The sequence below is a fragment of the Corvus moneduloides genome, chromosome 2 (assembly GCF_009650955.1).
Source record: "Corvus moneduloides isolate bCorMon1 chromosome 2, bCorMon1.pri, whole genome shotgun sequence".
NCBI lineage: Eukaryota > Metazoa > Chordata > Aves > Passeriformes > Corvidae > Corvus > Corvus moneduloides.
In genome coordinates, this window is record NC_045477.1 from 5,409,919 (window position 1) to 5,436,999 (window position 27,081).

The window sequence follows — 27,081 nt, forward strand, 5'->3', positions numbered from 1 at the left end:
GAACTGTTCTGTTGTAACTGGGGTTTTAAACAATATTCAAGTCTGTTTTGTAAACACAGGTACATAACCCGTAGCACCCTGACTGCTAACACAAGCCAGAGAGCTGGGATTTCTGTGTTCTGTTCCTAGCTCCAGCACTGGCTCCGTGAGGCAGTGCAAAACCAGACTACATGTTCAGTTGTCCATCTTCGTTGTCCATTTTCTAGGTCACCTAGCTAAGGTGGCTGAGCAAAAAAAAAAAGTAAATTTTGCAGGAGTGTTTTCTTGAGGCAGACATTTGTGTTTGTTCCTACATTAAAGTGTAGCTTTTCTGCTTTTCTTTGCGGTCATTAGAGAATTGAAAGAGATCAGTTCTGGGAACTGCCACTTTCCATGGAAAGAGACAAAATGAGCTTTCTCCCAATGTTACTTGAATGACACCATGGCTTTAGAGGAAAGATGTGTGGTGTAATAGAAGAATTGCCTTTAGTGGTACTGGACGAAGAAGCAGGAAATTCCAGAGGAGGAAAAGCTCTGATCAGTTGTCTGAAATGATTTCCAAAGAGCTCCCAAGATAATGATTCCCTTCTTTTCCCCTATGTCGCTTTCCAGACTGCAATTCTGCTGATCATGTGAAGTCCCAGGAGTCTCAGCACACACCACACTCCATGACTCCTTCAAATGCTTCAGCCCCAAGGTCTTCCACACCTTCCCATGGTCTGACTGCCACTTTGGAGCCAGCAAGCGGGCAGAAGACTCCATCCAAAGTGGTTTACGTCTTTTCTACTGAGATGGCCAACAAGTAAGTAGGTAGATGCTTGAATGTCTTCTGGGAGCAGGAATTGTATTTGTGCTCATCTTTTAAGAGATTATCAAGGGCACTTTCTGCATCAAGTAGCAAAAAGTCGTTACTTGTTTTAGGGATGCTGAAGAGGCTAGAGTGGAGAATATCCCTACCTTTTTTCCTCTGAGAAGTAACTGTTTACTTCTCTGAGGTATGGGGATATTTTTGTTTTTTTGCAAATGCTGATAGATATTGTTTTGCAATCCATGCAATGAATAGCAGCCAGGATGGCTTAAATTGAGACATGAACCCTGAATGCTGATGAGTTTGTAGATGTAAGCATTTTCTTTTGCTACTTATCTAGAGTGAAATGTGTGGTTAAGTCTTTCTCCCTTCTTCCAGCTGAAAGATAGAAGGGAGGCCAGTTAAGAAAAATTGATTTTTAGCTTCAACTGGATATGTGCATCTGCCTGTCTGTCTTTGCAGGGCTGCAGAAGCTGTGCTGAAGGGACAGGTGGAAACCATCGTGTCTTTTCATATCCAGAACATCTCAAACAGCAAGGCGGAACGAAACACTGTACCTTTGGTAGGGAATACCTGCATGGGGATGGGAAGGGAAAATGGTAAATGTGCCTGTGTGTGACTCCGAGAGTCGGATGGTTATTTACACTCTGAAATAAGTTTTAGGAAGTCAGGCAGTTGTTGTTCAAACTTTCTGCACATAACCTAGTCTTGCAATATTTGGGTAGTATGTTTCCAACTCATTGCTCACGCAGAGCTAGCACAGAAGAAAGGGGTCCCTGCAGTAATGCCTTGAGCAAAGTAGGTTTCTGCATTGCCAAGAGGCTGCTGTGTAATTGCTGCATGAAGGCTACCCTTGCCTGCAAAGTTTGAGCTGGTGGGGTTGAGACTGGGCATTTTGTTTGCACTGCTGCTTATGAGACATGGCTGTAAGAAGAGCAAGTGACCGAGTGTGCCTTTTTCTTGCAGAACCCCCAGATCACTGCACTTCGGACTGAACCCAAACCTCTGCCGCAGCCCCAGCCCCCCGCTGCCCAGGACCAGAACCCTCCCCAGAACGCCAAAATGCAGCCGACTCCACCTGTGTCAGCGCCAGTATCCAAACCCACTGGCCCCCCGTGTCCCATAGATCAGGACAGTCCCAGCGTGGAAAGCAAAGTGATGTCTGTGGGCAGCCCTGCCAACTCTACCCCATTGCAGACAGAAGGATTTGGGCAGAGTTCAACCCCCAATAATCGAGCAGTTAGCCCAGTTTCCCAAGGTAGCAATAGCTCTGCTGCGGACCCCAAAGGTCCTCCCCAGCAGGTGTCTGGTGGGGACCCATCCAGTTTGGGTGAGAATCCTGATGGACTGTCACAGGAGCAGCTGGAGCACCGAGAGCGCTCGTTGCAGACCCTGAGAGACATCCAGCGCATGCTCTTCCCTGATGAGAAGGAGTTTGCGGGAGGGCAAAGTGGGGGGCCACCCCCAAATGCTGGGGTGCTGGATGGTCCCCAAAAGAAACCTGAAGGGCCAATACAGGCTATGATGGCTCAATCCCAAAGTTTAGGTAAAGGGTCGGGGTCTCGGACAGATGGAGGGGCTCCATTTGGCCCTCAAGGACACAGGGACATGCCTTTTTCCCCAGATGAAATGGGGCCACCACCAATGAACTCCCAGTCAGGAGCCATAGGCCCAGACCACCTGGACCATATGACTCCTGAGCAGGTGGCTTGGCTCAAGCTGCAGCAGGAGTTTTACGAGGAGAAGAGAAGGAAGCAAGAGCAGGTGGTTGTGCAGCAGTGTTCCCTGCAGGACATGATGGTCCACCAGCACGGGCCTCGTGGGGTGGTCCGAGGTCCTCCCCCTCCCTACCAGATGACCCCTGGTGAGGGGTGGGGACCTGGGGGTCCAGAGCCCTTCCCTGAAGGCATGAACATGTCACACTCTCTGCCCCCCAGGGGCATGGCCCCTCATCCCAACGTGCCCGGGAGCCAGATGCGCCTGCCTGGTTTTGCAGGTATGATGAACCCTGACATGGAAGGCCCCAATGTCCCGAATCCCACCTCACGGCCTGGGCTTTCAGGAGTTAGTTGGCCAGATGATGTGCCAAAAATCCCAGATGGCCGAAACTTCCCTCCTGGTCAGGGTGTCTTCAGTGGCCCTGGCCGAGGGGAGCGGTTCCCCAATCCGCAGGGCCTGCCCGAAGAGCTCTATCAGCAGCAGCTGGCTGAGAAACAGATGGGCCTCCCTCCTGGTCTGAACATGGAAGGCATCAGGCCTGGCATGGAGATCAACAGAATGATGCCTTCCCAGAGACACATGGAGCCTGGGAACAACCCCATCTTCCCTCGCATGCCGGTAGAAGGACCGATGAGCCCCTCTAGGGGGGATTTCCCAAAAGGAATACCCCCACAAATGGCTTCTAGCAGGGAGCTGGAGTTTGGGATGGGCCCTGGCAGCATGAAGGGGGACATGGGCATGAATGTCAGCATGGGCTCCAACCCACCCCTGGTCCCTCAGAAGCTGAGGGAGGCAGGAGTTGGGCCGGAAGAGATGATGAAGCTGCGCCCTGGTGTCTCGGAGATGCTCTCCTCTCAGCAGAAAATGGTGCCGCTGCCATTCGGGGAGCACCCGCAGCAGGAGTATGGCATGGGTCCCAGGCCTTTCCTTCCCATGTCTCAGGGCCCAGGAGTCGGTCTCCGGAATCTCAGAGAACAGATCGGGCCTGACCAAAGGACTAACAACCGGCTCAGCCACATGCCGCCACTACCTCTCAATCCCACCAGTAACCCGAATAGCCTCAACACTGCTCCCCCTGCGCAGCGCAGCCTCGGCCGCAAGCCCTTGGATATCTCTGCAGCTGGACAGGTGCATTCGCCAGGAATCAACCCCCTGAAGTCCCCCACGATGCGCCAGGTCCAGTCTCCCATGATGGGGTCTCCCTCGGGGAACCTCAAGTCCCCTCAGACGCCCTCCCAGCTGGCAGGAATGCTCGCGGGCCCCACTGCCGCAGCTGCTGCTGCCTCCATTAAGTCCCCGCCTGTCTTGGGGTCTGCTGCTGCTTCTCCTGTCCACCTCAAGTCTCCGTCTCTCCCCGCACCTTCTCCTGGATGGACTTCATCTCCAAAGCCTCCTTTGCAGAGCCCTGGGATTCCCCCGAACCATAAGGCGTCTCTAACCATGTCTTCTCCAGCCATGCTGGGGAACGTGGAGTCGGGTGAGTGCTGCCTCTGCTAGCCAGATTTGGCGCTTTGGTTTGTGTCGGGTCATCCAAGATGTGCAGCAAGGGGAGGGAGGAGTGCTCTCGCAGCAGGACAGGAGCTGGATGGCCCTTTCCCCATTCAAGTGGGCTGTGCCTGTGCAGGGTGAGGGCTTTTCCTCCTCCTGTTGTATTTGTGGGTTTTCACCCTGCCTCCCATGTACGGAGCTGAGGGCTGGTCGCTGAAAGGATGTGGAAGGTTGATGGGAGAAATCTCTCCTTGGAGGGGTCTGTGGCTGTTCTTCCATAGCTCATGGTCCCTGTAGCTCAATCGAGAAGATCCCGTTGATGTTTTTAAAGCACTTTGCTATGAAAGGTTCCTACAAAGACATGCTGAGCACTTAACCAGCCCTGTATCTAGGCATGGGTCAGGAATGGTTGGTCCTTTCTAGGTTTACACTGCAGACGGGAAGTTGTGATCCAGTTGTTCAGGTTTTGAGCATTTTGGAGTGATCTAACCACCACTGTACATAACACTTGGTTGCGTGCTGAGCCGTGCTGTGCCTGGGACCTCGGGGTTCAGGTGCTGGCACACCTCTGCCCTCACCTTCCCAAAGCTCACCCGCCCTTCAGTCCAGGCTTCCACAGCTCTGGGCGACCGACCTTTCTGCCCGGGAAATTCTCCTGGCTGGGAAAGAGGAGCCCTTTGCCCACGTTGCCCTCTAGTGCTACCGCGAGTAACAGCGGGGACTGGGGACAGGGGTGTGCCTATGGGGTCGGCGGCTCAGGAAGGCACCTCAGTGCTTTAGTCTATGCCTTACGTAGTGCTTAATGAATGCTTTTACATGCGGCTCTTCCAAAGCACGGATCTTTCGGCATTGCAGGATTTTTATATTCCCTATTCTCCTTTCCTCTTTTGGTCGGGAGGGGCTGAGGAACGTGCAGTGAATTTTCAGTGAGAGTGCAGCTTTGGTTAAGCATCTTTCCTTCACATTGGTCTGGGTGGCATAAAATTCATCAGTGAAGAACAAAGGAGATTGGAGGTGCAGTTAAGTTACCTCTAATTTTGTGAGAGCAAAGGGTGACATTAAGCTAATAGGTGCAGAGAATGCTTCTTTCAGTGGAATAAGCAGCTAATATCTCTATATGAAACATGAAATGAAATATAAACAGGGAGTTTTACTTGTAGCTCCTGATGTAGCTTGTCAGAAATGTTCTCGCATGTCTCAGCATAAAATCTGCTACAGCATTACTTGTGCTGTCTGTGTCTTTTTTGATTATAGATTTTGATTTTTATGGCTACCTCTAAGTCTGTCTTCAGTGTATGGAAATTGAATAATAAGATTTTCAGACTAAACTGGTAATTCTTCATGTGCATTTGTGGAGGCTCAAGATAGTTCTAGTTAGAAGTGTTATCCAGTAGGATAACAGATGTTAATGAACTTGACCAACAGGCTTATTTTTCTGGTTACCTTTCATAGCCATTGACTGCACTAGTCATGTAAAGTCTTGCAATAAAAAAGATTTCTAGTTTTTGAGATTTCTAGGGGAAAAGAAGGAGAAAAAATTAAGCTCTCTCTTTTTCTTTTCTTTTTTTTTTCCTAAGGTGGTCCACCTCCTTCCACAGTCAGCCAGTCTGCTCCTGTGACTCTCCCTGGAAATCTTCCCTCTAGCAGTCCTTACACAATGCCTCCAGAGCCAACCCTCTCCCAGAATCCCCTCTCCATTATGATGTCCAGGATGTCCAAATTTGCCATGCCCAGCTCTACACCGCTCTATCATGATGCCATCAAAACTGTGGCCAGCTCGGACGACGACTCCCCTCCAGCACGCTCCCCAAACTTGCCACCTATGAACAGTGTACCAGGTAAGAAAATCGAAGGAAGATAAGCACAAGGTATCAGGCAATACAGTGAGGGTGATTTGATGGAAGCCTCATCCAATGAAGACAGTGAGATGGGAAAAAACTTGGAATATGTAGCCATGGGTTGTTTTTGAGGAAGCAGTTGCAATTCTCTGAAATGTAGAGATGGTAATTCTCCTCGCAACTTTGCTTTTCTGTCCAGAAAGTGTGAATTCTTCAGAAAGTGTTTAACATGGAAAACATTTGTGCATGGGAGAGATTTCCCTTCAGGTACACTGGAATTATTTGTGTGACTGAAGGCTGGTCATGGGATTAAGGGTCAGACGTACTATGTGTTATCCAAAAGAAACTTTACCTCCCCTGCCTTAAGGCAGTGCCATAGAAGCTTCACTGTTTTTAGGGGGTTTGTTTGGGGGTTTTTTTGACACTGAATCATCAAAAATGCAAAAGTGGGCTGTAGTACCTCCACCCTATCGAATTAATAGTTAAAAAAGGGGATGAGTGGATGTTTCATGAGAGTGGCAATTGGTAATGAATTCTTAATGAGTTTACCTGTAGCTTTGCTGTGTGTTTCACACAGTAATGATCAGAGGGGCTGAATATATCTGGGGGAAGCTGGCTAATTGAATAAGTTCATGATGGTAACTCATTAACCTCATTGATCGCTGCCTCTTAGTCTTGCAAGGGTTACCTGATTTATCACTGCTGAGCATTGAAAGGAGTTCCGGTCACTTCCCAGTGGACAAGTGTCCATATGCTGATAATCTGTCACAGACATGTTTGTTACTGCCAGAGACATAGTAAAAGTGTGGTTTGGACTGAGATCCTACTTATGGAGCAGGCTTTAGTCACTGCTTCATAGGGCAGTGACAAGCTTAGGGAGTCTGCTCTTCAGGTGACATCAAATTTCTGGTTAAAATAACACTTTTCAGAGCCACTGCTGATGGTTTTTTTTCTAGCACTGCTTTTTTGTGTGTGTGTGTACAGACTTGGTAACCTTGCAGAAAGCTCTCTGATAGCTTTATTGATTATTACTGCTGTTGTCTAAATGTGATTCCTTATTTCTTCCCTAGGAATGGGCATTAATTCTCAGAATCCTCGAATTTCAGGTCCAAACCCAGTGGGTCCAATGCCAACCCTTAGCCCAATGGGAATGACCCAGCCTCTTTCCCATAACAACCAGATGCCCTCTCCAAATGCTATGGGACCCAATATACCTCCTCATGGGGTCCCCGTGGGACCCGGCCTGATGTCACACAACCCAATGATGGGGCATGGTTCCCAGGAGTCTCCAATGGTACCTCAAGGACGCCTGGGCTTCCCGCAGGGGTTCCCTCCCGTACAGTCCCCTCCACAGCAGGTGCCATTTCCACACAACGGGCCCAGTGGTGGACAAGGCAACTTCCCAGCGGGAATGGGCTTCCACGGAGAAGGACCTCTGGGGCGTCCTACCAACCTGCCCCAAAGTTCGACAGATCCAGCACTTTGCAAGACTGGAGGCCCTGGCGGTCCAGACTCCTTCACTGTTCTTGGAAACAACATGCCTTCGGTTTTCACCGATCCAGAGCTGCAGGAGGTGATCCGTCCTGGAGCCACGGGAATACCTGAGTTTGACCTGTCCAGGATTATCCCATCAGAGAAGCCTAGCCAGACACTACAGTATTTCCCTCGTGGGGAGGTGCCAGGCCGCAAGCAGCCGCAGGGTCCCGGGCCTGGCTTCTCCCACATGCAGGGGATGATAGGAGAGCAGACCCCGAGGATGGGACTAACATTGCCCGGCATGGGGGGCCCTGGGCCGGTGGGAACTCCAGATATCCCTCTTGGCACGGCTCCGTCCATGCCCGGTCACAACCCGATGAGGCCGCCTGCCTTCCTGCAGCAGGGCATGATGGGGCCGCACCACCGCATGATGTCACCAGCACAGCCCGCCATGCCCGGCCAGCCTGCGCTCATGAGCAACCCCGTGGCCGCCGTGGGCATGATCCCGGGCAAGGACCGAGCCCCTGCCGGGCTGTACAGCCACCCGGGCCCTGTGGGGTCACCCGGGATGATGATGTCGATGCAGGGCATGATGGGACCCCAACAAAACATCATGATTCCCCCCCAGATGAGGCCCCGAGGTATGGCTGCTGATGTTGGCATGGGAGGATTTAGCCAAGGCCCTGGAAACCCAGGGAACATGATGTTTTAAGCTGCTACCATAAGACTGGATGTTGTGATCCTTGTCAAGATGAGATTCCACGTCCTGAGGGCTTTTTTGGGAGCTTCAGGAGTACAGTTTGGCCATGCAATAGGTGAAAAGAGAGCAGAGGACGCTTTGGGAAATCTCGAATGTATGGAATTACCTGAAAAAAAAAAAATATTCATTTTAACAGGTTGTTTTTTTTTTAAGATTTATTTTTTAAAAATTATTTTTGTGGACTTGGGTATCCCGTGACGGCACCTGCTTTGAGAATCTGTAGCTGTATTTTGAGAATTGCCATTTGTCACAAGTTGCACCATTCTCTGTATGTTTACGTCCTTTGGACTGGCTTCTCCCAGGACTCTCGGTTATTTTTGGGGTTTTTTGTGTACTGTACTATATTGTAAAAGGGATTTTAGCAGAGACTTTAGTCTTTGGGGTGAGAGGAGAATGGGATTCTAGGCTGTTTACTTTAGGTGGAGAATCCATCTTCAGAACTTCGGACTATTTTCCTTCAACTCCAATGTATAGAAAAACCAAACTACGACCTCAGAGCAGAGTATTAATGAAAAGCACAAAAAGGAACTTAAGTTCAGTGAGGGGAATCTTTTAAAAGAAATAAATAATAAGTTAAGGACATATTTTTCAAATTATGGCGTGCTGTCCAGCACCTTCTGTCTCTCCCTCCCACTCTTTATTAAATAGGCTTCTCTCTCTCTCCGTCCCCTTCTGTCTCCTTCTATGGCAGCTGCAATACATTGTGTTATTTTGGGGAGTAAATCTAGGAGAGCCTCTCCTCACGTGGGGACTCTTCCCACTTTTAGGAAGGGGCTGGACTTGGACACTGTTACATCCTACAGTAGTCTCTCTCACTGTTTCCTATTCTCCTTTTCTTAGAAACCCCAAGTGATTTTATTAATGTGGGAGTGGAACAGACACTAAAAGTTATCCAGGATTTTTTTTTGTGGTTATTTTTTTTTCCTCCCCAGCGTAAAACGTTCTGTGTAACCTCCATTAAATTTGGTACAAAACCACTCGCCAGGGCTGTGGTGTCAGAAAAATAAAATATATTGTTTCTTACAAAAATGAACTGTCTTCTTTATCCAGTCCAGTTGTTTCTGCGTACATCAAACAGCTGGCCAGATGACTGTTTTCTCTTCCTTGTGATCATGGCCAGCCTAGAGGCCAGGTGGGGTAAACTTTGACAGCTCCTTAAAGTCTGGTCAATAGGCAGCTGTGTGCTCCTTTTGAGGCAATTCTGTTAACTTAATCCTGAACTGAGCTTGTTTTCCCTTGGAGGTCTTATTTCAGAACACCCCAGGAACGATTCTTACAGACTTCCTCAATTTGTTGAGGGTCAAGGAACAGATGAAACTTGTCTCTGTCACTTCCTCCCGGAGAGTGTTTGCAGCACACTGCAAGGTACGTGGGTTTGAGCTCCCCCCGAGCAGCAGTGTCAGTCTGCCCTGGCACTGGGATTGTGTCCCTCTCTGGGGACTTTGGATTGGGTCAGGTCTCTGACTGCCCGTGCTGAGAGCCTGAGATAGTGGGGAACAGATGAACTTTAATAACAAAGGTGAGAGAGAAATTGTCAGTGAGCAGATTTTTATCAAGACAACCCTGCTGAGTAAATTGTTGCTTTGCCACAGTTCTCATCGATTGCTTCCTAATCCCCTGTCTTTTCAAACTTGCCTTTTGAGAGGATTTCAGCAAGGAGGTTTTATGGTCTTGCCTATGAGGAGTGAAAGGCTGGATGACAAAACATGGATTGGGAGTTGAGCCCTGCTCCTGGAGAATACCAGCACGAGCCAGATGTGGATCTGCAGGCCAGGGTGTGGGCTCTGTGGCTGGCTGTTCTGTGGTCCCCCAGCACTGTATATGGAGTGTGTAATCTGTTCTTCCTTCCACTTACTGCTACTTGAAATGATTTCAATGAGGAGTTTCCTCAGAGGGCTGGCCATTAGTGTGAAAATTCATGTGGAGAATGAGTATTTTTAACATGCTTGTGTGTGAGAATTTTTTAGAGTTAACGGATCCTTAACAGGTGGAAAAAGAATTCCACTTGGTGGTTGATTTACTAAACTTTTGTTGCTGGTGTTATAAAATGACTGAAGCCATGCACCATTGGAGGCACGAAAGCCTCAGAGCCTTCTGTTGTCTGCTTCTAAATTCACCTTTGTGTTGTCATGCAAATTTACAATGATTTTGGGTGAGAATTACTCTTTTGACAAAGTGTAGGATGTCTGTTGTGGTGCTTCCCTCTGACAAGACAGGCATCGTGCCTGAAGCACGGGCTTGTCAAGATTTTAGAAAGAGCTGACAATGACACAGTAAGTGTTATTTCTGTAGAGCGGAATTACCTCTTCTTTAAGTGGTTGCACAGCTCCCTTTTGAGGACCTTGCATGGGAATTGTCACAATGCAACCTTTTTAAGTGTTGCCACTTCTGCCATCACTCCTGAAGGTTTTTACTGTGTTGAACAAAGCAAAGTTCTTGATAGACATAGAAATAAGCTGGAGGTTTTTGGGTTTTTTTTTTTAAACTGTCTTTCTCAGTTCCTCCTATGCCTGTTGAGATTTTGAATAGCAAAGAATTTGCGGTGGCTGTGACCTATTCTAGGAAAATTAGCATAGGGGATTCACTGTTTCAAAGCCACTGAACAGCGAGAGGATACATTTTAAACGTGCTGTATAATTAAAGTTCCTTCTGTGTCTAACTTACGATGCTGGCATTTGGTATCTTAATGAGATATTTCTACAGAAAATGCAGACGATGTGGATTCTCCTGAGTCCATGCAGGTACACTTAACTTCAGAGATTGCACCAGCAGATGGACAAGAGTTGCTAAGGTCTTAGCAACCTCCGTCGTGAAAATGACTCCGTAGATGTACATAGATTAACTTTTTTGTTTCGCTCTGATGCTACTTCTTCCCTTTTTGCTTTGCAAATGGAAAAGCTTTCAGCTATCAGCCTTGCAGATTCACCTGAGGATCTGTAAATCAGGCTCTGCTCCCTCCTGCTTATCAATAGTAACTGTGACTCAGCTTTGGTAGTCATGGTGCAGTTGAAGATGGAAAGTGGGTTGCCATTTTTAGTTTTCTTCCCCTCCCCCCCCCCCCCTTTTTTTTTTTTAAGCTTTCAAATCATCCTCCTCCACCTTTGTTTGAAAGAATGAAATAGACTTTATTCATACATGCTTGGCTGCTCTTCCTCTCTAGTAACATGGGAGGAAACCGTCTGCTGTTCAAATTATCTCATCCCAGATGGCTGCGCAGCCGGAGTGTGGAGAGACTTAAAAGGTAAACCCAGCAGATGGTGAACTTCTGAAACGCAAAGTAATGTGCCTGCTAAATCAAAAGTTTAAAATATTTGAAATCTGTTTGTTTTAAATTAGTAGACTTGCAATCAGGTCATCTGTGAAGTACAGTGGCAGTTTTAAGCACTGTCCAAATAAACTCAAGATTTGTACCTGTATCATGGGCTAGCTAATGTACCAAAGAAGATGACAGCAAGGAGCCAGCCTTAGGAATTTAGTGCTGACATCCTTGTGGTGTCTAATGGGTCGCATTTTGGAGGACAGACCAGCGTGTGTGGAGATCTGATCTGCACCAGTCTTGGTTGGGATTTGAATGCTGGTAGTGCTTCTGGTACAATACATATATCCTGACTCAAAGTAGATGTGGGTGGCCAAATCTTCCTGAGGGTAAGTTGAAATGCAGCATTTTTTGTCCCCCCAGAGTGTTAGGACTATTAGAAATATGGTATATGCAGGGCTTAGTTTTGTGGTGCTTGGTGTGCTCTCTGCTACGCTGGTTTTCACTCAGGTGGCAGGACAGGCTACATTTTATTGGTGGTGTCCTTCTGCACTGACAATGGTGAAGGCTTTTCTCATGCAGCTTTGCCAGGCTGCGGGCTGAAACATGTTCCCTAATGTGACACTTCTCGAAGAAAATTGATCCATGTTTGATATAGGCCCGTATTTAGTAGAGTGTACTCCACTGTGTCAATTGGTTGTAATTCATTAACCTAAAAATGGTTAATGACACAGGACCAAAAGTTATGCTGTTTTGTCTGGGATACTGGGAAATTGTTGATTTCTGAGAATTTTTATTCCACATTCTCAGAAATGTCTCAGCTCTTCCATGCTGTGTTTGCAATTCAGTAGCTCCCACTTTCCTGTGTCCTTTGGTATAAAAAATCTTCCACTGTCCAACCAATCCTCTTCTGAAATGATCATTTACACCAGTTGTGGTCAGAAATAACTTCTTCATCCTGTGGGCCACAGGTACCATGGAAGTGCTCAGTGGGATGGACCAATGCATGGCCCAACCACTTCCACACTGAGGGGAAGGGAAAGGCTAGAACAAGGCAGAGGGGGCACTACAGAAACCCTGTAAGAGACAATGAAGTATTACCTGTTCCCAGCGGTGCCTTCCTCCTAGCCCCTGCCAAGAAGCTGGCCTGCTTTTCTGAGGTCTTCTGCTGTTACTGAAATGTGTAGTACTCCGCCTAGAGTGATAGGAGGATTTTAACTGTGTGAAAGCAGTGCCCTTTAACAATCTTACCTGCTCTGCAACAACTTGTGCTGCCAAGTGCTCTGGGTTGTGGCTGTGTTGCAATTTTTAACCTGGTTGCTGGTCAGTTTTGTTGGGGATGCTCCTAGTTATTATTTAAGAGTAGGTATGTGAGTTCCCCCTTTCTATGGCCAAAGCTTCCAATGCCTTTTTCCAAGCAGTCCATGCCTCACAAATAACTTGTAATTGTAGACCCAATATTTTCATCACTGTTCCCCGAATACTTGAAACTGTGTATGAGAGCAAGCTTGATTAGAGTAGAACACACTGTTCTTAAGCAGGGGTAGGCATTGATTTTTATATACTGGCATTATGGTTTTAGGCTGTATAAAAACTTGATGGAAAATAACAATGTTTTGTTTGCTTTTTTGACAGCTTCTAATAGCAATTCTGTGAGACCTCCAGCAATGTATTTAGTACTGAAATTATTCTGTTCGCTGTGCGTGGTGTCAACATGTAATTGTGGTGGGGGCAGGCTAATGAAAGAGTGGAGGTAAATCCAGCCCATTCTTCTCAGGGAAAAGGTGCTGTAGTGCCTCCATCACATATCTGTCAATGGCTTACATTAAGTGATTTTTTCACTAAGCAAGAAGGGGTAACACAGAACCAACATTGCAGGGCCATTTTAATAAATGGTCCCCCTATTTTAACCTTTGCCTATCCCAAAAAAAGTAGGGACCGTGTTTTATTTACTGACTGAAAAGTGGAGATCTTTTTCAATGAAATAGTGAGATTGAGTTCACCCTCAGCAACTTTGCAGAGGACACGAAGTCAGGTGGTGCAATTGACACAACAGAAGGACCTGGACAGGGGGTTGGAACTATATGATCTTTAAGGTCCCTTCCAACCCAAACCATTCTATGATTCTATGACTTTGGCAGCAGTGATTCCGAGTGCTGTCTTACAGGAGAAACTGTAATCTCAGCCAGAAGCACTGCTGTTGGCTGGTGTTGTATTCCTCTTTCAGCAAGTGCAAAATAGATCACTGCTGTCCAAAGCTGAAGTCGATCGCAGCTCCCCGAACTTCCTTGTTTAAAGCACATAAAGCAGAGTTCACCAAGACTGTGTGTTCTTGTACTTGGCCCACTGTGGTTGTTCTGCATGTTCACAGCAGAATTTCCATAATTAGAGAAATGCAGGGAAGAGGTTTGGAGGCTTTCTGTCTCTTTGGAGATGTTTTCTGTGCACAAAAATGCCCTCAAGAAGATGGGGTAGCTAAATGCTATACTATTAGGGAGGCTCATCTGTCTGCAGAGAGCAACCCTCCAACATGCCAAAAGAAAGGGAAAGGCACAATGGCTTCTGCCATTACTAAACATAAAATCAATGCTACGTTAAAGCTTTCAGGTCTGGTAGCACAGAGCGAGCTGGGCTTCATCCCACAGTCCCAGCATATGAGGAAGAGAAATGTTTTGTCTCGCATTCCTGATGCAGAGGGGCAATTTAAAATGGTATGTTCTCTCCCTTGCTGTTTTCAGCCTCTGCTTGCTTTTGTGTGACCACCTCAGAAGTAAACTTGAGCCATTCTGTCACGTGGCTTCTTTCAGCTTGCTGCTAACAGTGTAAAGTGACACTGTGCCACCCTGTGTCTGGTAGGAAAATATCTGCTCATCTAAAACACCTTTGCAACAGAGAAGGCTAGCAAGGACATAAAGAAAAATAGTCAAAGATCGTGACAATAAACGAATTTTAATTTAAGTCCGCATAATCATGAGTTAGTTTGCTGATTCCTGTCCATTTGGGAGCACAGGTTCTTGTACTCTTCTGGACTGACTGAGTACTGTGAAAGAACTTCCAGAAATCGTTCGAGTGGACAGAGACCTGCTTTACAGCCTTTCACCACTTGCTCCTGCAAGGCAAAGAGACAAAATCACAGCTATTGTGCGCTGCCAAAGCCCTTTTTTGCTGCATGGTGAAACCAAAAGCCCAAGGTTTGTAGGCGGGACTTCCCACGGGATCTCACCTCTCCACGGTAAGACACGCGCACAAACCACTCCTTGGAGCGCCGGTGCTGATACAGTTCCAGGATCACATCTGCAGCATAAGGTGGCCACTTGTGATCAAAGGTGCCCAGTGCCAGCAGGAGAGGAATAAGAGTAGAGTCATGAGAAGCATAGAGGAAGAGCTTCCTGGAAAAGAAAAGGGAAAAACAAAACCAGACCTAGAATGTCAGCTGTGTTCCTCCATGGATAGGCAGTAGCACTCATGCTTTTTCCAGCAGGTGAGCACTCCTTTTTATCCCACACAATCAGTATCTTTCTGAACCAGTTTTTCACACTGACATCAAGTTAAAATTTATAACTATCAGAGGAAGAGGTCTGTGCTGTACCGGGCCTTTTCAGCTGGATTTGAGGGATTTATTGCTGCTTTAATGTTCTTCTGCAAGGTATTGAACAGGAGGCCAATATTCATCTGAAGAACTTCTCTAGAAAAGAAGCAGAAATAAATTTAGTGGTTTAAAAAACTTTCAAATAATTACACATGAAAGCCTGAGAACCTGCTTTTCTCTTATGATTTGATAACCTGCACTGAACGTAGCTAAGAACTATTAAATGCAATTAATATGGCCAGTTTTTAGTTCAGCTGTTGTGTAGTCACCACGCTAATGTGATTGCAGACTGGGAGGGGAGAGGTGTTAACAAGCAGTCTCATGAGGTGTGGCCATGTAAATGAAAATCTAGAAACTCTTTGATTGTTCTCTGGGCTATTTTGTTTCCCCAATATGATTTTTAAGTGCATGGGTTTCAGCTAGGGAAGAAGACTGCTGCAAAACAGCAGCTGAAGTGGCTGGGGTCTTTGGTGAGGAGGGTCAGGGTTCAAGAAAGTGATGGCTTTATTTAAAAATTAGTTTTTATCCTTTTACTGAACAAAGAGATGATCTTCATACAGTATCTGGTGGGAAGAAAGCCCCTCTACCTAATGAATACATCAGTGGAAATGGAAGATGAGTGTGACTAACTCTGCTGGGTGTTGTGGGAATGGGGTAAATGAGTCTTTCATTACCTGAGATCTCTAATCCCTAGTAAAGAAAAGACAGCCCTATACCACCACCTGAGAACTGGTGAATGTGGCAGCTGCAAACAAATCTGAAAGGAAAATGACTGCTAGGCTAGCAACTCAGCCAGCCTTTACATACAAGTGTGGAGGAGGTAATTAGCTGCACGTAGCAGCAGATTCTCCTTGCAAGTAGTTACACGTGTGCAGGACCTGGCATCACCTTTTCCGCTAGCACCAGCACTTCTCAGCCGAGCTGTGCAGGTGCCATCCCTGGGATAAACTTCCCAGGCTGGAATTTGGACTGTACTTGTGCAACTGCAAGGGCAGCCTCAGGGCTTGGGCTGGAAGTATCTCTTCTGCTTTTGCCACTGGTTCACTGAAACCCCTGTGGCAACTGAAGCCTTCACTGCCCACCTCAGCGGCTTACTGCTACTCCTGTGAGACCACCCTCTTCATGAGGATCAACAAAACAGGGGGCAAACCCACATCCTGGTCTCCTCAGTGTGCAATCCTTTTTCCTAGCTCATGGTACTGACTCCAGGCACTGAACTTTACACTGAGATGGCTGAGGCACAAACCTCATGAGTGGGCTCTGGTGGAGGACAGCAGCAGATGGGAAAGCACTTCTGTCTGCTGAAGTAAGCTGGTGTAGCACATCTACCCTGGGTAAGACAGCCCCTGAAGCCAGAGGCATGGACACAGGCAATCACCTGGAACTGTCTTCCAGAAGGAAAAGCATGGAGTCAACAGATCGGCGCTCCACTGTCTGCTGGAAGCTCTTCAGCACAGGGCAGCTTGGCAAATTGTGCACCTGGAAGGAGATGTTGCAGAGTGGTAGGGTCTGACCCTTTCTGAACCCAGCCTGAAGACACATGGATGGCTGCCCACAGAAAACAGCTGCTCATGTCACACCATTTGTACTACAGCATTGTACTGTGGCATTCATGTGAGGATTTTTAGGATGGTTTTAAACACACAGACTTGCTCTGTGTACCAAAAGGATGGCTGTATGTTCTTTGGGATGCAGTTCTATGGGGAGTGTAACACATTGAGCCATTCAGCCAACAGACACACCAGTTATCATTAGCTCCAGCAAAAAGGGGGTGCTAAGATGGGGTACAAATGTGCCCAACTTCCTTCCAGTAGCAGAAGCAGTCTGGCTCACAGGTAGCTTGCTGGAACTGGGATTAAGATGACTGTTAGGTGCTGAGTGCCAAAATAGGGAAAGCACTTTGTAATGGGTAAGCAAGGCCCAACGCCTCTCTTAGCTCTTCGTTACACTTGAAAGAAATACTGGATTACAAGGTAAGAACAAAAATACTGGAGATGAGTCTTTATCCATCATACAGCAAGGCTGACCTCATGTCTTGCTTTTTCAAAAGGCCATGCTATTTCTATAAACATTCTGGGTTGCATAGAAAGGTACTGAGTACACATTAGTATTTATGGGTGTTGGCACTCTGTGACTTCCTCCATGTGTGTGGTAAGGGGATGTTTCTTTCTGAGACAGTGCAACAGAACAGCTCAGCTCACCTGCTCAGCAAAAATGTTATCGAGGAGGACTAAAAAATCCACAGATTCATCACCATCAATACCTATCCTCTTCTTAATTTTTTTCAAGTCATCAGAGATACCTGGCTGACGCATAGCATTCCGCATCCTATCCCTGTAAAGGAATTAAGAAAACTAAAAATTTTTCACACACCAGGCTTTCTGTCTTTTGTTTTGCTCATGACCCAGCCCAGTTGTCCCACATCAGTGAGGGGCAGAAGAGAAGCACTGCAGTATACTGAGGAATTCCTGATGTTGGGAGTCTGAGCTGCAGAAAGGACAGACACAGTATCCAGATCTCAAGGCTCAAGCTGGCTCTCTGCTCTAACAGAGGCAGGAGGAAAAATTAGGATGAGATATGAACACCCCAAAAGTGGTTCCCATAAGCAAGGGCTGTGTATCAGCTAACAGATCTGGTCATACTGGAACAGTACAGGTCTATGTCTTCAGGGAGTAGCCTTTAACTGCCTCATGAAAGAAGAAAGGGTGGCAGCTTTGAACTGATTGCTATATGGTGTGGGAAAAGGGAAACACCTAGCTACTCGTTTGTAGCTTAAATCCACCTTTTGTTTTGTTAGAAGCCATTTGCATCTTCATGCTGCTTTAAATTTTATTTTTAAAAATTTAGCTGAGAATATTCATGCTGGCCACGTACTTCCTAGGTAGCCTGCAAGCTGAGGCAGTGCTTACTGCAGCTCAAAGTCTACCTTGACATGGTCACAAAAGGTGCAGTTGGTGGGCAGAGGGGGACAGGGAGCAGAAGACCCTTTTTGGACAGGTGACGTTACTCAAGGAGGCTGAATATGCTCCTTCTAGGGGGCTGTCACCTCACCACTGTCTAGACCAATCATTTGCCTGCAGAGTCAAGCATTACACAGTGAGCTTTTCCAAGTGAATTCTGACAACTCTTGAATTTTGGACAAAAATATGCTAATGTACAATCCAGCCAAACTAATATATCTGCCTCTCTTTTCCATTTTCCACCCTGTGCCCAAACCTGGCACAGGCATTTCAGAGTACTTGACTCTGCAAACAGGAGTGTTCTATGTAGGATGTTCCTCATTTTATTTCGTTAGTCTTCATTAAGTGTGCCAAGGCTGAGTATATTTCAGTTTCTTCTGAAAGGTATGAATGTGACGGGAATGTTGAAATAACCCCCAAACCAAAAGCTGAATATAAAAAGAAGGCCCAATATGTTCACACTTGAAAGGCTTGTTAAGGGATGTAGATGACATTAATTCTGCCCTGCAGCAATGCCACAGACTAGCTGTACATTAGCTAGTAGTGAGTGTTTGCTAGACACAGACTAAATTAAATTCGTCTTTCAAGGAAAAGTCTCTATTTTATTTTCTTCTGCTGCCACTGCCTAGTGTATAATTCCACTTACCAAGTATTTTATACAACTAGCTAACCATTTCCAGAGAACAGTAAGTGGCAGGGGAAGAAACTGGGAAATGGGAAGAAAATGTGCTGTTGTAAATTACTACTGCTGAAATGAAACAGCAGTGAAATCATACGGGGAGATATTGCTGGCAATTACCTGGTCAAGCATTTCAGGCGCTGGCAGTTGTAGTAATTGGGGTAGAGCATTTCAGAGCTTGCTTCATCAGTGACAATGACAACAGATCCTGTGGAACAAGAAGGAAGTTTCTGTGCTCAGTAGTGCATCTGTGTTTCTTTAGACTGCTTTAATCACTCCCACAGTCTTTGTGCTCAAGTCCAGTGTTATCAACTACCAATTCCCCCCGAGCTATCACCTGCAGCACAAGCCACTGTACTTGTTTCTGTGCATTTATTTTCATGGGGATGCCTGCTGTGCACCTTGTAAAGCTTCCTAGCTGTGTGTTCATTTTTCTTAGGGTTTGTATGTGCCAAAAATTAGTCTGTGTGTCATGAAGTGTAAGGAGCTCTGGCAAGTCCCTTCTACTTGTTTGTGGAACTGAATATGGAAGGAGCAGATGTGAGATCTTTAAAATGCAAGCATATTTTTGGAACATACAAGTAGTTACCAACTGCAGGACACAGGTGAAAGTTACTCCAGACACTGAACTCATACCCAAGATACTTGGGTTTCTCTGAGAAACCTTTTTCAGATGTGTGAGCTTTTTGCCTTCTTGATTCTGAAGAGGGTTAACATTAACCTCCTCAGCAGGTCTGAAAGAGCAGCGGAAAGATACACAAAGAGAGGGAACAAGTGACAAGCTGGTAAAGAATCTGCAGGACCAGGAGAAGTGGGGAAGGGGCTCAAGTGCATAGAACCAGGGAAGAAGTAACAACTAGGAGCTGGAGAGAGTTAGGATCTGGAAGCTGGGTGCATCTAGGGAAGACTGAGCAAGGACAGGCACTATTCCGAAGTCTCCCCAACCTTCTTTCTGCTGTTGGTACAGCCCAGCTAGCAGGCACCGTGTGGACTCCAGATTCCGGAAAATATTAGTGGAACGGACGCTGAAAGAGAGAAGGCAGTTTGTGAGGTAGCACTTTCTCCTTCATGTTACCATGGCTGCAGCTGGGGAGGTCTTGCTGGAGCTGAGGGTTCTGCTTCCATCCACTGTGGCTTTGGAAAGCTGTGGTGGGACTCATCTTTTGTCACTATAGATATCTAAGGTAGACACCTGTAATCTGAACTGCTCATCAGAGATAGTGGAGATAACAAACTGGCACTTCTCTGGTGTGATTTTTTCTCTGAAGCCAGATGCTCTCAGCATTATTGGTGTGAGCAGCAGGGGTTGCTTCATCTCACTGAACTTCAGCTGTTTACAGTGAGTTAAAGTGTGCTCCAGAAACGCCTGTTTCTCTTTGCTCACCACAGAAGTGCATAGCAGCACTGCCAATGGCTCAGCCTAGGTGAGATGAATCTGTCCCTGGCATCGCTCTCAGGACTGCCGGGCAATTGGATGCTTTGTTTCACGAGTGAGTTCTAGTGCCAGGCTGAGCAAAGATGAAGGCCCAGAAGCCAGGCAGAAGGGTATGCTAGTCAGTTTCCCTAGCACAAGGCTACTTGTGACAGGGCAGGAAGAAAGGGAAGGTCCAGGAGGGACCTGAGAGACTCACAAGACCTCAGCAGACTTAAATGTTGGTGAAAGAAACTTGGCTTCTTCCACAAAGCTTCTCCTCAGCCTTTCCCCCAGGGCGAATGTCTGCTCCATCCCCACTGTAGTCAGCTGTCCTGCGACTACACCACCCTGAGAGCAAAGAAAAGGAGAGGGCTCCAGTGGACCATGGAAATAAAAAAGTCTACAGAGGAATGAGGAACCCACCAGGAAATACAGCCTCACCTTGAACACAGTCTTTTTGTATTCCTCATCCAAGCGTGAGTGGGGTTGGGGTCCTCCATTTAGGTCTGTCACCACGTAATCAAACTTAGTCTTAGCAGGTACATCTAAAAGAGTGGGATGCCATTCCACCTGTTTCAAAACAAACAAACAAACAGTGTTTCAGCAGAAAACTTTCAAGGGCATTAAACCAAGGACTTTTAAGAGCATTAAACTAAAGCTGGAGTATTACACCATGCTGCCTTGCCAACAACACAACACGAAGACAAAGAGATCTCTTCACACAGCTCATAGAGAAATGAGAACAGTGCTGCTCCCTGGTTTTGCAGATCTGATGTGCAGGAAATGCAGTACTTGCTTTCCTCCCCTTACAGAAGAAGAATCTGTAGGAAATCACAATTGCTACTCTTTGTTACACACTGAAAAGCTGCTGTAGGAAACTACCTTAGCTAACCCCTGCTGGCTCCCCAGGCCCCCTCGGTTGAGCTGGGGAGCCAGATCACACACGGTAACAGCGAGGCAGGAGCCATATGCTAGCTGAGCACCAGCTGCGAGGTGCTGAGCAAAGTCTTGGCCTTGGTGCAAAGTCCATGGGCACAGCAGCCCCAGGATGCCCATCCCTGCATCCTACCCCTGAGGGCTCCCGGCAGTTGCAGCAATTGTTCCCTCTGCTGTCACCTGTCCCACTATTGTGCTATTGCCGTTCTACTTTACAGAATCACAGAATTAATTAGGTTAGAAAAGACCTCTGAGATCATGGAGTCCAGCCTGTGACTGAACACCACCGTGTCACCCAGACCACAGTGCCATGCCCAGTCTTTCCTTAAACACCTCCGAGCAGCCCATTCCAATGTCTAATCACCCCTTCTGTAAAGAAGTTCCTCTGAATGTCCAACCTCAACCTCCCGTGGCACAAATTAAAGGATGTATCCTCTCATCCTGTCACTTGTTCCCTGGGAGAAAACCCTGACCCCCACCTGGCTACAAGCCCCTTTCAAGAAGTTGTAGACGAGTGATAAGGTCACCCCTGAGCCTTTTTTCCAGACGAAATGCCCCCAGCTCCCTCAGTGGCTTCTCCTAACACTTGTGCTCCAGATCCTTCCCCAAGTCCGTGACCTTTCTCTGGGCTCACTCCACCCCTCAATGCCCTTCCTGAACTGAGGGACCCAGAACCGGACAGGGATGATCCCTGCCCTGGTCCTGCTGGCCACATTATTGCTGATCCAGGCCAGGATGCCACTGGCGTCCTTGGCCACCCGGGCTCACACTGGCTCATATTCAGTCGCTGTCGACCAGCACCCCCAGGCCTTTTTGCACTGGGCAGCTTTCCAGCCACTACTACCCAAGCCCGTAGGCGGCATGGGGTGCAAGCTCCCAAATTCCCTCGCTTTCCCCTCGGGAATTACTCTCGGTATCGCCTCGGGAAGGAGCATAAACGCCAAACCATCAGGCTGCCGGCAGCAAGGCAGGAGCACAGTCTGCTCTGCCGCCGGCTCGGGGTCGGGGCACAGCCCCGCAGCGCCCCTGCCCCGTCCCGTCCCGTCCCGTGCTCACCGGCGCTACCCCGGGCAGCGGCCGCAGCGGGGTGCGCGCCCCGTGCCGGTACACGACCTGCACCAGCCTCAGCTCCAGCTCCCGGTGCCGCCCGCCCTCGCCGTCATCCCGCCCGGCCGCGGCCGCCCGTCGCCGCTGCGTCCAGGCGGCCAGGCCGCCCAGCAGCCACAGCCGAGCCCCCCAGCCCATGGCGGCCCCGCGGCCCGGCTGCACCGCGGGGAGCGGCGGGAAGCGCCGGGAAGCGCAGGCCCGGACTGGAGCCCCGGCCGGAGCCGGGCAGCGGCGGGCCCCGAGCGCGGACTGCGGCTCCCGGCGGGCGCCGCGCAGGGAACCGGGCGGCGCTGGGCGGGACCGGCGGTGCCCCCGCCCTGATGGGGGCACGGCCGTCACCCGGGCCCGGCGGCGCTCCTGTGCCGCTGCTCGCCAGCTTTAGCGCTTTTGCCTGGGCGACTCATTGGGCACCAGTGTGCGCAATAACCCCGTGTAGCGTTCCAGGCTTGGGGAAGAGTGGCTGGAAGGCGGCCCACCGGAAAAGGACGGGGGCGCTGGTCACCGCGGATGAACTGAGCCGGGTGTGCCTGGGTGGCCAAGGAGGCCAGTGGCATCCTGGCCTGGAGCAGCAATAATGTGGCCAGCAGGGGCAGGGCAGGGATTGTCCCCCTGTGCTCGGCACTGATGAGGCCACACCTCGAATGCGGTGTCCAGTTTTGGGCCCCTAAGTTCAAGAAAGGCACTGAGGTGCTGGAGCGAGTCCAGAGAAGGGAAGGGTCTGGATGAGAAGGGTCCGATGAGAAGCCAGTGAGGGAGCTGGGGGTGTTCAGCCTGGAGAACAGGAGGCTCAGGGGAGACCTCGTCGCCCTTTACAACTCCCTGAAAGGAGCCAGGTGAGGTTTGGCCTCATCTCCCAGGGAACCACTGACAGGACAAGGGGACACGGCCTCAAGTTGTGCTGGAGATGTTCAGGTGGGACATTTAGAGGGATTTCTTCACAGAAAGGCCGATTAGATATTGGAATGAGCTGCCGTCCCCGTCATGAGTCACCGTCCCCGGAGGTGTTCAGGGAGCAGGGCAAGGGTGAAGGAGAGAGAGGGCAGAGAGGATGGTGACCTGCACAAAGGCCAGAGGGAGGAGCCGAGAGGTGGTGAGAGGTTGGCACAGACACCAGGACGTGCAGAGGGGGGATTTTGGTGATCTCCTCGTGTCTCTCAAAGCCCTGCAGTTCTGAAAGGGTTACCTCAGTTTTCTGAGCTTAGAGTATGGGAAACACAGAGGCACAACAAGAGCAGGGAGAGAAGGGGAAAAAATATTTTAGAAGCCAAGAAAATAACAAATGAAGAAATCATAACAGATGAAGAAATCAAGCCTAAATCTTGTGTTGCAAGAGAGCAAGGGGTCAAGAATGCTGAGGGGAGAGGGAACAGGAAAAAGTAGTTAAGAGGGGGAGGGAGGGAAGGTGGAAGAGAGATAGACGTGATGTGATAGAAGTGAGCAGGGAGAGAGGCTCACAGTGAATTGATTTGTATTTCCATTCAAATGTTACCTTGGAAGAAAACCCTGGTTCCTGTGAAGTTGTGAAGACTGGGACTGCAGGGTCCCTCCTGGGTGGCCCTGGCTGCTGCCAAGCAGCATTGCTGGTGAGATGTATTTTAGAATACACCACGCCACAGCAGGTGCGTGCAATTAGAGGGGAGATCTCCAAAATAGCAGGCGGCTGTCAATTTTTAAGCAAATGGTGTTGCCCTATTTTTTTTCTTCGTCCAACTGTGTAGAAATTTATTCTAAGATGCGCCATCTTTACAGAAACATTTTCAAAGGACCTGTTATTTTTACCCTTCTGTTGCTTTTTGTGACCAGACGAGGAGCAGAAGGCTAATCCAATGGCCACCAGGGGTAAGTTTTTTTCCACTGAAGGAAAGTAATGAGCTCTAATGAACAAGCACGTTTCAGGAAACTTTCCACTCTGAAAGCAGAGGGCAAATTTCCTCCTGGTTGGAATTGAACCAAATTGCAATGATTGCTGTCTTTGCGAAATATTACCATTGCTATCATTTGCCTTTTACAGGGCTTCAAAAATGTGTCACACCTCAGAACACTCTGGCTTGATAAGTTTGCATTTACATCCTCCTTTTTTTGAAGAGGAAACTGAGTCATAGTGAGCTTCGTAGCGTGACCAAGTCACACAGTTGTTATGTGGCTGATACATTGATAAGGTGTGAGGCCAATTACAACAATTAGATTTTTTTGTTCCGCAACGTGGATTGAAATTAAATAGTGCTTTAAAAATACCCACAAAAGAAAAAATTTAACCTAATGAGTTTGTGTGTTTTATTGTTTTTTTTGGACTAAGTGAACACCTTGTCCCTGAGGAAAGGTAAAGGATGGCCAGGTTGGATGGGGCTTTGAGCAACCTGGTCTAGTTGAAGGTGTCCCTGCCTAGTGGGGGGGTTTGGAACTGGATCTTCAAGGCCCATTTCCAGCCCAAACCATTCTATGATTCTATCATTCTGTGAAAGGGCTATAACTCTTTGTGGTGTAAATCAGAGATTTACCTTAAATTGTTTGTATGGTAGAGGCACAAATAGCATTTGGATGCCCCTGAGGGAGGTGGGTTTATTTCTCTCTGATTGGTAGGGGTCAGAAAATAGACATGTTGCCTTGACTTCTTTGGTTCCTTTCCCAAGCGCTTTTTGCTCAGCAAAGGAGAATGAACTGGAAATGTTCTCCCACAGCTCTTCACCACACAGGCTGCAGCTGGGCTGGGAGCCTGGCTGCTGGAGAAGGGTGGCTTAACCAGCCTGGTGTGACTGCCCAAAGTGGGCACAAGCAGCTCCTGCCAAGCATGCTATCTCTGTGTCCCATCCTTGTTTTGGGGCAGCTCCACCTCTGGGTGGAGTCCTGCTGCTCTGCTGTAGCACAAAGTGTTCTCCTGCCCTTCCAAATACTTCTTCCACCCCAAAATGTTCCCATGACTGTCTCTCTGAGGGCAATGAAGGTGCTTTCACTCTGGTCCCTTGAAGTGATCACAGCTGCTGAAATCTCAAATGCAACACGGCAGGAGTTTGTGCAGGATTCATGTTTGGAATCACAGGCTGCTGCATCCTGCAGCCAAAAGAACATTCTCCATTCCCAGCTGTAGAGATAATGATGATGTTTCTGCGTCCTGCAAGGACTGGTGACCACAATGGCTATTATAAACCAGTCAGTCTGGGCATGGAAGCTGTATTGCCTTCACAAAGGGCTGAACTTTATTTATAAATGGTTTGAGTGTGCCGTGCTGCTTCCTGTGGAGCCGTATCACTCTTGTCTCCTCCAGTCTGTCTGTTGTGGTGAACCTTATAGCCAGCTGCTTTGTGAGCAAGGCGCCTGGGGAAATGGAAGGAATGTTTCCACTCCTAAAGTCTGTGATCCTTTGGGGAGGAATTGGTAAAAATAAACCCCTAAATTCCACTGCAGACCAAGCCCTCCCTGCAAGACACCATTCACGGTACAGTGTGCAGATCTTACGTATCTCGTCTCATTTTCTGCATGCTTTCACATCAGTGCTTTACCTTCCAGCAGTGAAATGATGTGTGTTGATACTTGCAGGTCATAATTTAATTTCTGAATTCCTGCAGGTTATGTGGGAGAGTCCCAGAAGTCGGAGTTGTCGTATTTAGGGCTGGCATCATGAGGACATTTTTAGAGATTTCCTTCTATGTATTTTAGAAATACATAGAGAGCAGGTAATCACATAGTTGGTAGTTTCCTGCCTCTTTTACCTAGGAAGATGTGGCCTTCCCTCCCTTTTCTTTGTCATTTCCAGGCTCGGGCATTTGGTCATTGTTGGTGTGGCAGTGGGAGAGCTGGAAGCCGGCCGTGTGCTGGCGACGGACCGACTGTGCCAAGGTTCATTCCCCACCCCATAACCCAGCACAGAAGATGCATTCCCTGCCTTCTGTTTTTCTTTTGTTCCAACTTTGTCATCCTAAACTGGATGGTGCCTGCAGCCATCTGCTGCATTTGGTAGTCTGCGGCATCACGCCGACTCAATTATGCGCCGCTCTGGGAGAACAGCAGGCCAGTTTTCTCTTCAGCTTTGAAAGAGTGGTTTTGCCTTGCACAGGAAAGCTGAGGCAAGCAGGAGCCTCCAGAAGCAAGCGGGATAAGCTATTCCCAGCCGTGTCAGGTGGACTCTCCGTGCCTGTGCAGTCCAGGTGTGGTGGGAGAGCTGCCAGTCTGTCACCGTGCCCGAGATGCTGTGTCCTGGGACTCGGTGCTCTGATGCCGTGGCAGATGTGCTCCCCTGTGGCAGCACTTAACCATTTGGCACTTTTAAGCTTTATCACCTCATTTACTTTTTGTGAATATACATTAAACCAAGGGTATTTCTATTAAACCAAATGTTTTGGGATGATATGAAATGAAAAAGGAGATGGTGCAAGTGTAAATTACATTTGCTTTTTTTCAAAACAGCCATGAGAGAAGGGCTGCAAAGAGATGATGTTGAGCCTTACACTGGATTCCTGCAAAGTTGTTTTGTTATGCTTTCATACTCAGAGAGAAGTGACCAAGCAGGAGGATTTATGTGTGTGATTCAGCCTGTGACATCAGTCTTCTTCCTGTGGTGGGTAGAGGAGACGTAACTGAAATCTGGGGTGAAATGTTATTTTTTTTATTTATTTATTTTTTCTGCAGGTTTAGGATAAATTTTGAGACTCCAGGACTGCTTCATGTTTTCTTCTTTGCCTTCCCAACAGGTAGTGGACCTGGTGGGTTTCAACATGCAGCCGTCCACATTTGCTGTTTGAATCCTTCTGGGCTGTCCATAGTGCCCTGATCCTTTTTCCCCTTCAGTAAATTCTCCTCTTCATTACATGAGGATAGGGGCCAGATCAAGTGGTGGGGAGCTAGAAAACAAGGACTTGTGCTATTTACATGTAAGACATTTCTGGCCCCACCAGCTGTTCCATGTGTGTTATTTTCAGAAGGGAAATAATCCACAGGAGGTCAGGAGGGTGGAATTGTGTGAATATGTTGGGTGAAGGAAATCAAGATGCTTGGAAGTACCCAGGCCTTGTCATGACAGAGTGTTCGGATCCCAGATGATTCTGGCTGGGAGAACTCAAGGAGAATTCTCAGAGTGC

General features: G+C 48.0%; 2 protein-coding genes across 7 annotated transcripts in view; one reads left to right on the forward strand and one right to left on the reverse strand.

Annotated features, from left to right (window-relative positions):
- The window catches only part of BCL9 (BCL9 transcription coactivator), a 58,314-nt gene extending 49,213 nt beyond the window's left edge, over window positions 1–9,101 (forward strand). For all 6 annotated transcript variants that reach the window (XM_032096517.1, XM_032096486.1, XM_032096493.1 and 3 more), the window contains 5 exons: window positions 592–781; window positions 1,250–1,349; window positions 1,754–3,983; window positions 5,572–5,832; window positions 6,903–9,101. In XM_032096517.1, the coding sequence (XP_031952408.1) occupies window positions 592–781; window positions 1,250–1,349; window positions 1,754–3,983; window positions 5,572–5,832; window positions 6,903–8,020 (3,899 nt within the window). In that variant the 3' untranslated portion in view covers window positions 8,021–9,101. The remainder of the gene's footprint in view (window positions 1–591; window positions 782–1,249; window positions 1,350–1,753; window positions 3,984–5,571; window positions 5,833–6,902) is intronic.
- Window positions 9,102–14,256: 5,155 nt separating this feature from the next.
- Window positions 14,257–22,285, reverse strand: ACP6 (acid phosphatase 6, lysophosphatidic). The gene is made up of 10 exons (XM_032096546.1): window positions 21,959–22,285; window positions 20,408–20,536; window positions 20,184–20,314; window positions 19,498–19,577; window positions 18,673–18,760; window positions 17,115–17,247; window positions 16,292–16,392; window positions 14,914–15,009; window positions 14,548–14,713; window positions 14,257–14,433 (listed from the first exon to the last, which is right to left on the reverse strand). The coding sequence occupies exons 1-10, from the start codon at window positions 22,145–22,147 to the stop codon at window positions 14,293–14,295; spliced, it is 1,254 nt and encodes a 417-aa protein (XP_031952437.1). The 5' UTR covers window positions 22,148–22,285; the 3' UTR covers window positions 14,257–14,292.
- Between the last annotated feature and the right edge of the window lie 4,796 nt (window positions 22,286–27,081).

Coding starts and splice junctions, on each gene's coding strand:
- ACP6 (XM_032096546.1), bottom strand. CDS start 22,147: ATGGGCTGGGGGGCTCGGCTGTGGCTGCTGGGCGGCCTGGCCGCCTGG. Junction 19,578..20,183: donor TTTAAGTCTGCTGAGGTCTT/GTGAGTCTCTCA, acceptor TCTCTCTTTCAG/CGTCCGTTCCACTAATATTT. Junction 14,714..14,913: donor AATCCAGCTGAAAAGGCCCG/GTACAGCACAGA, acceptor TTTCTTTTCCAG/GAAGCTCTTCCTCTATGCTT.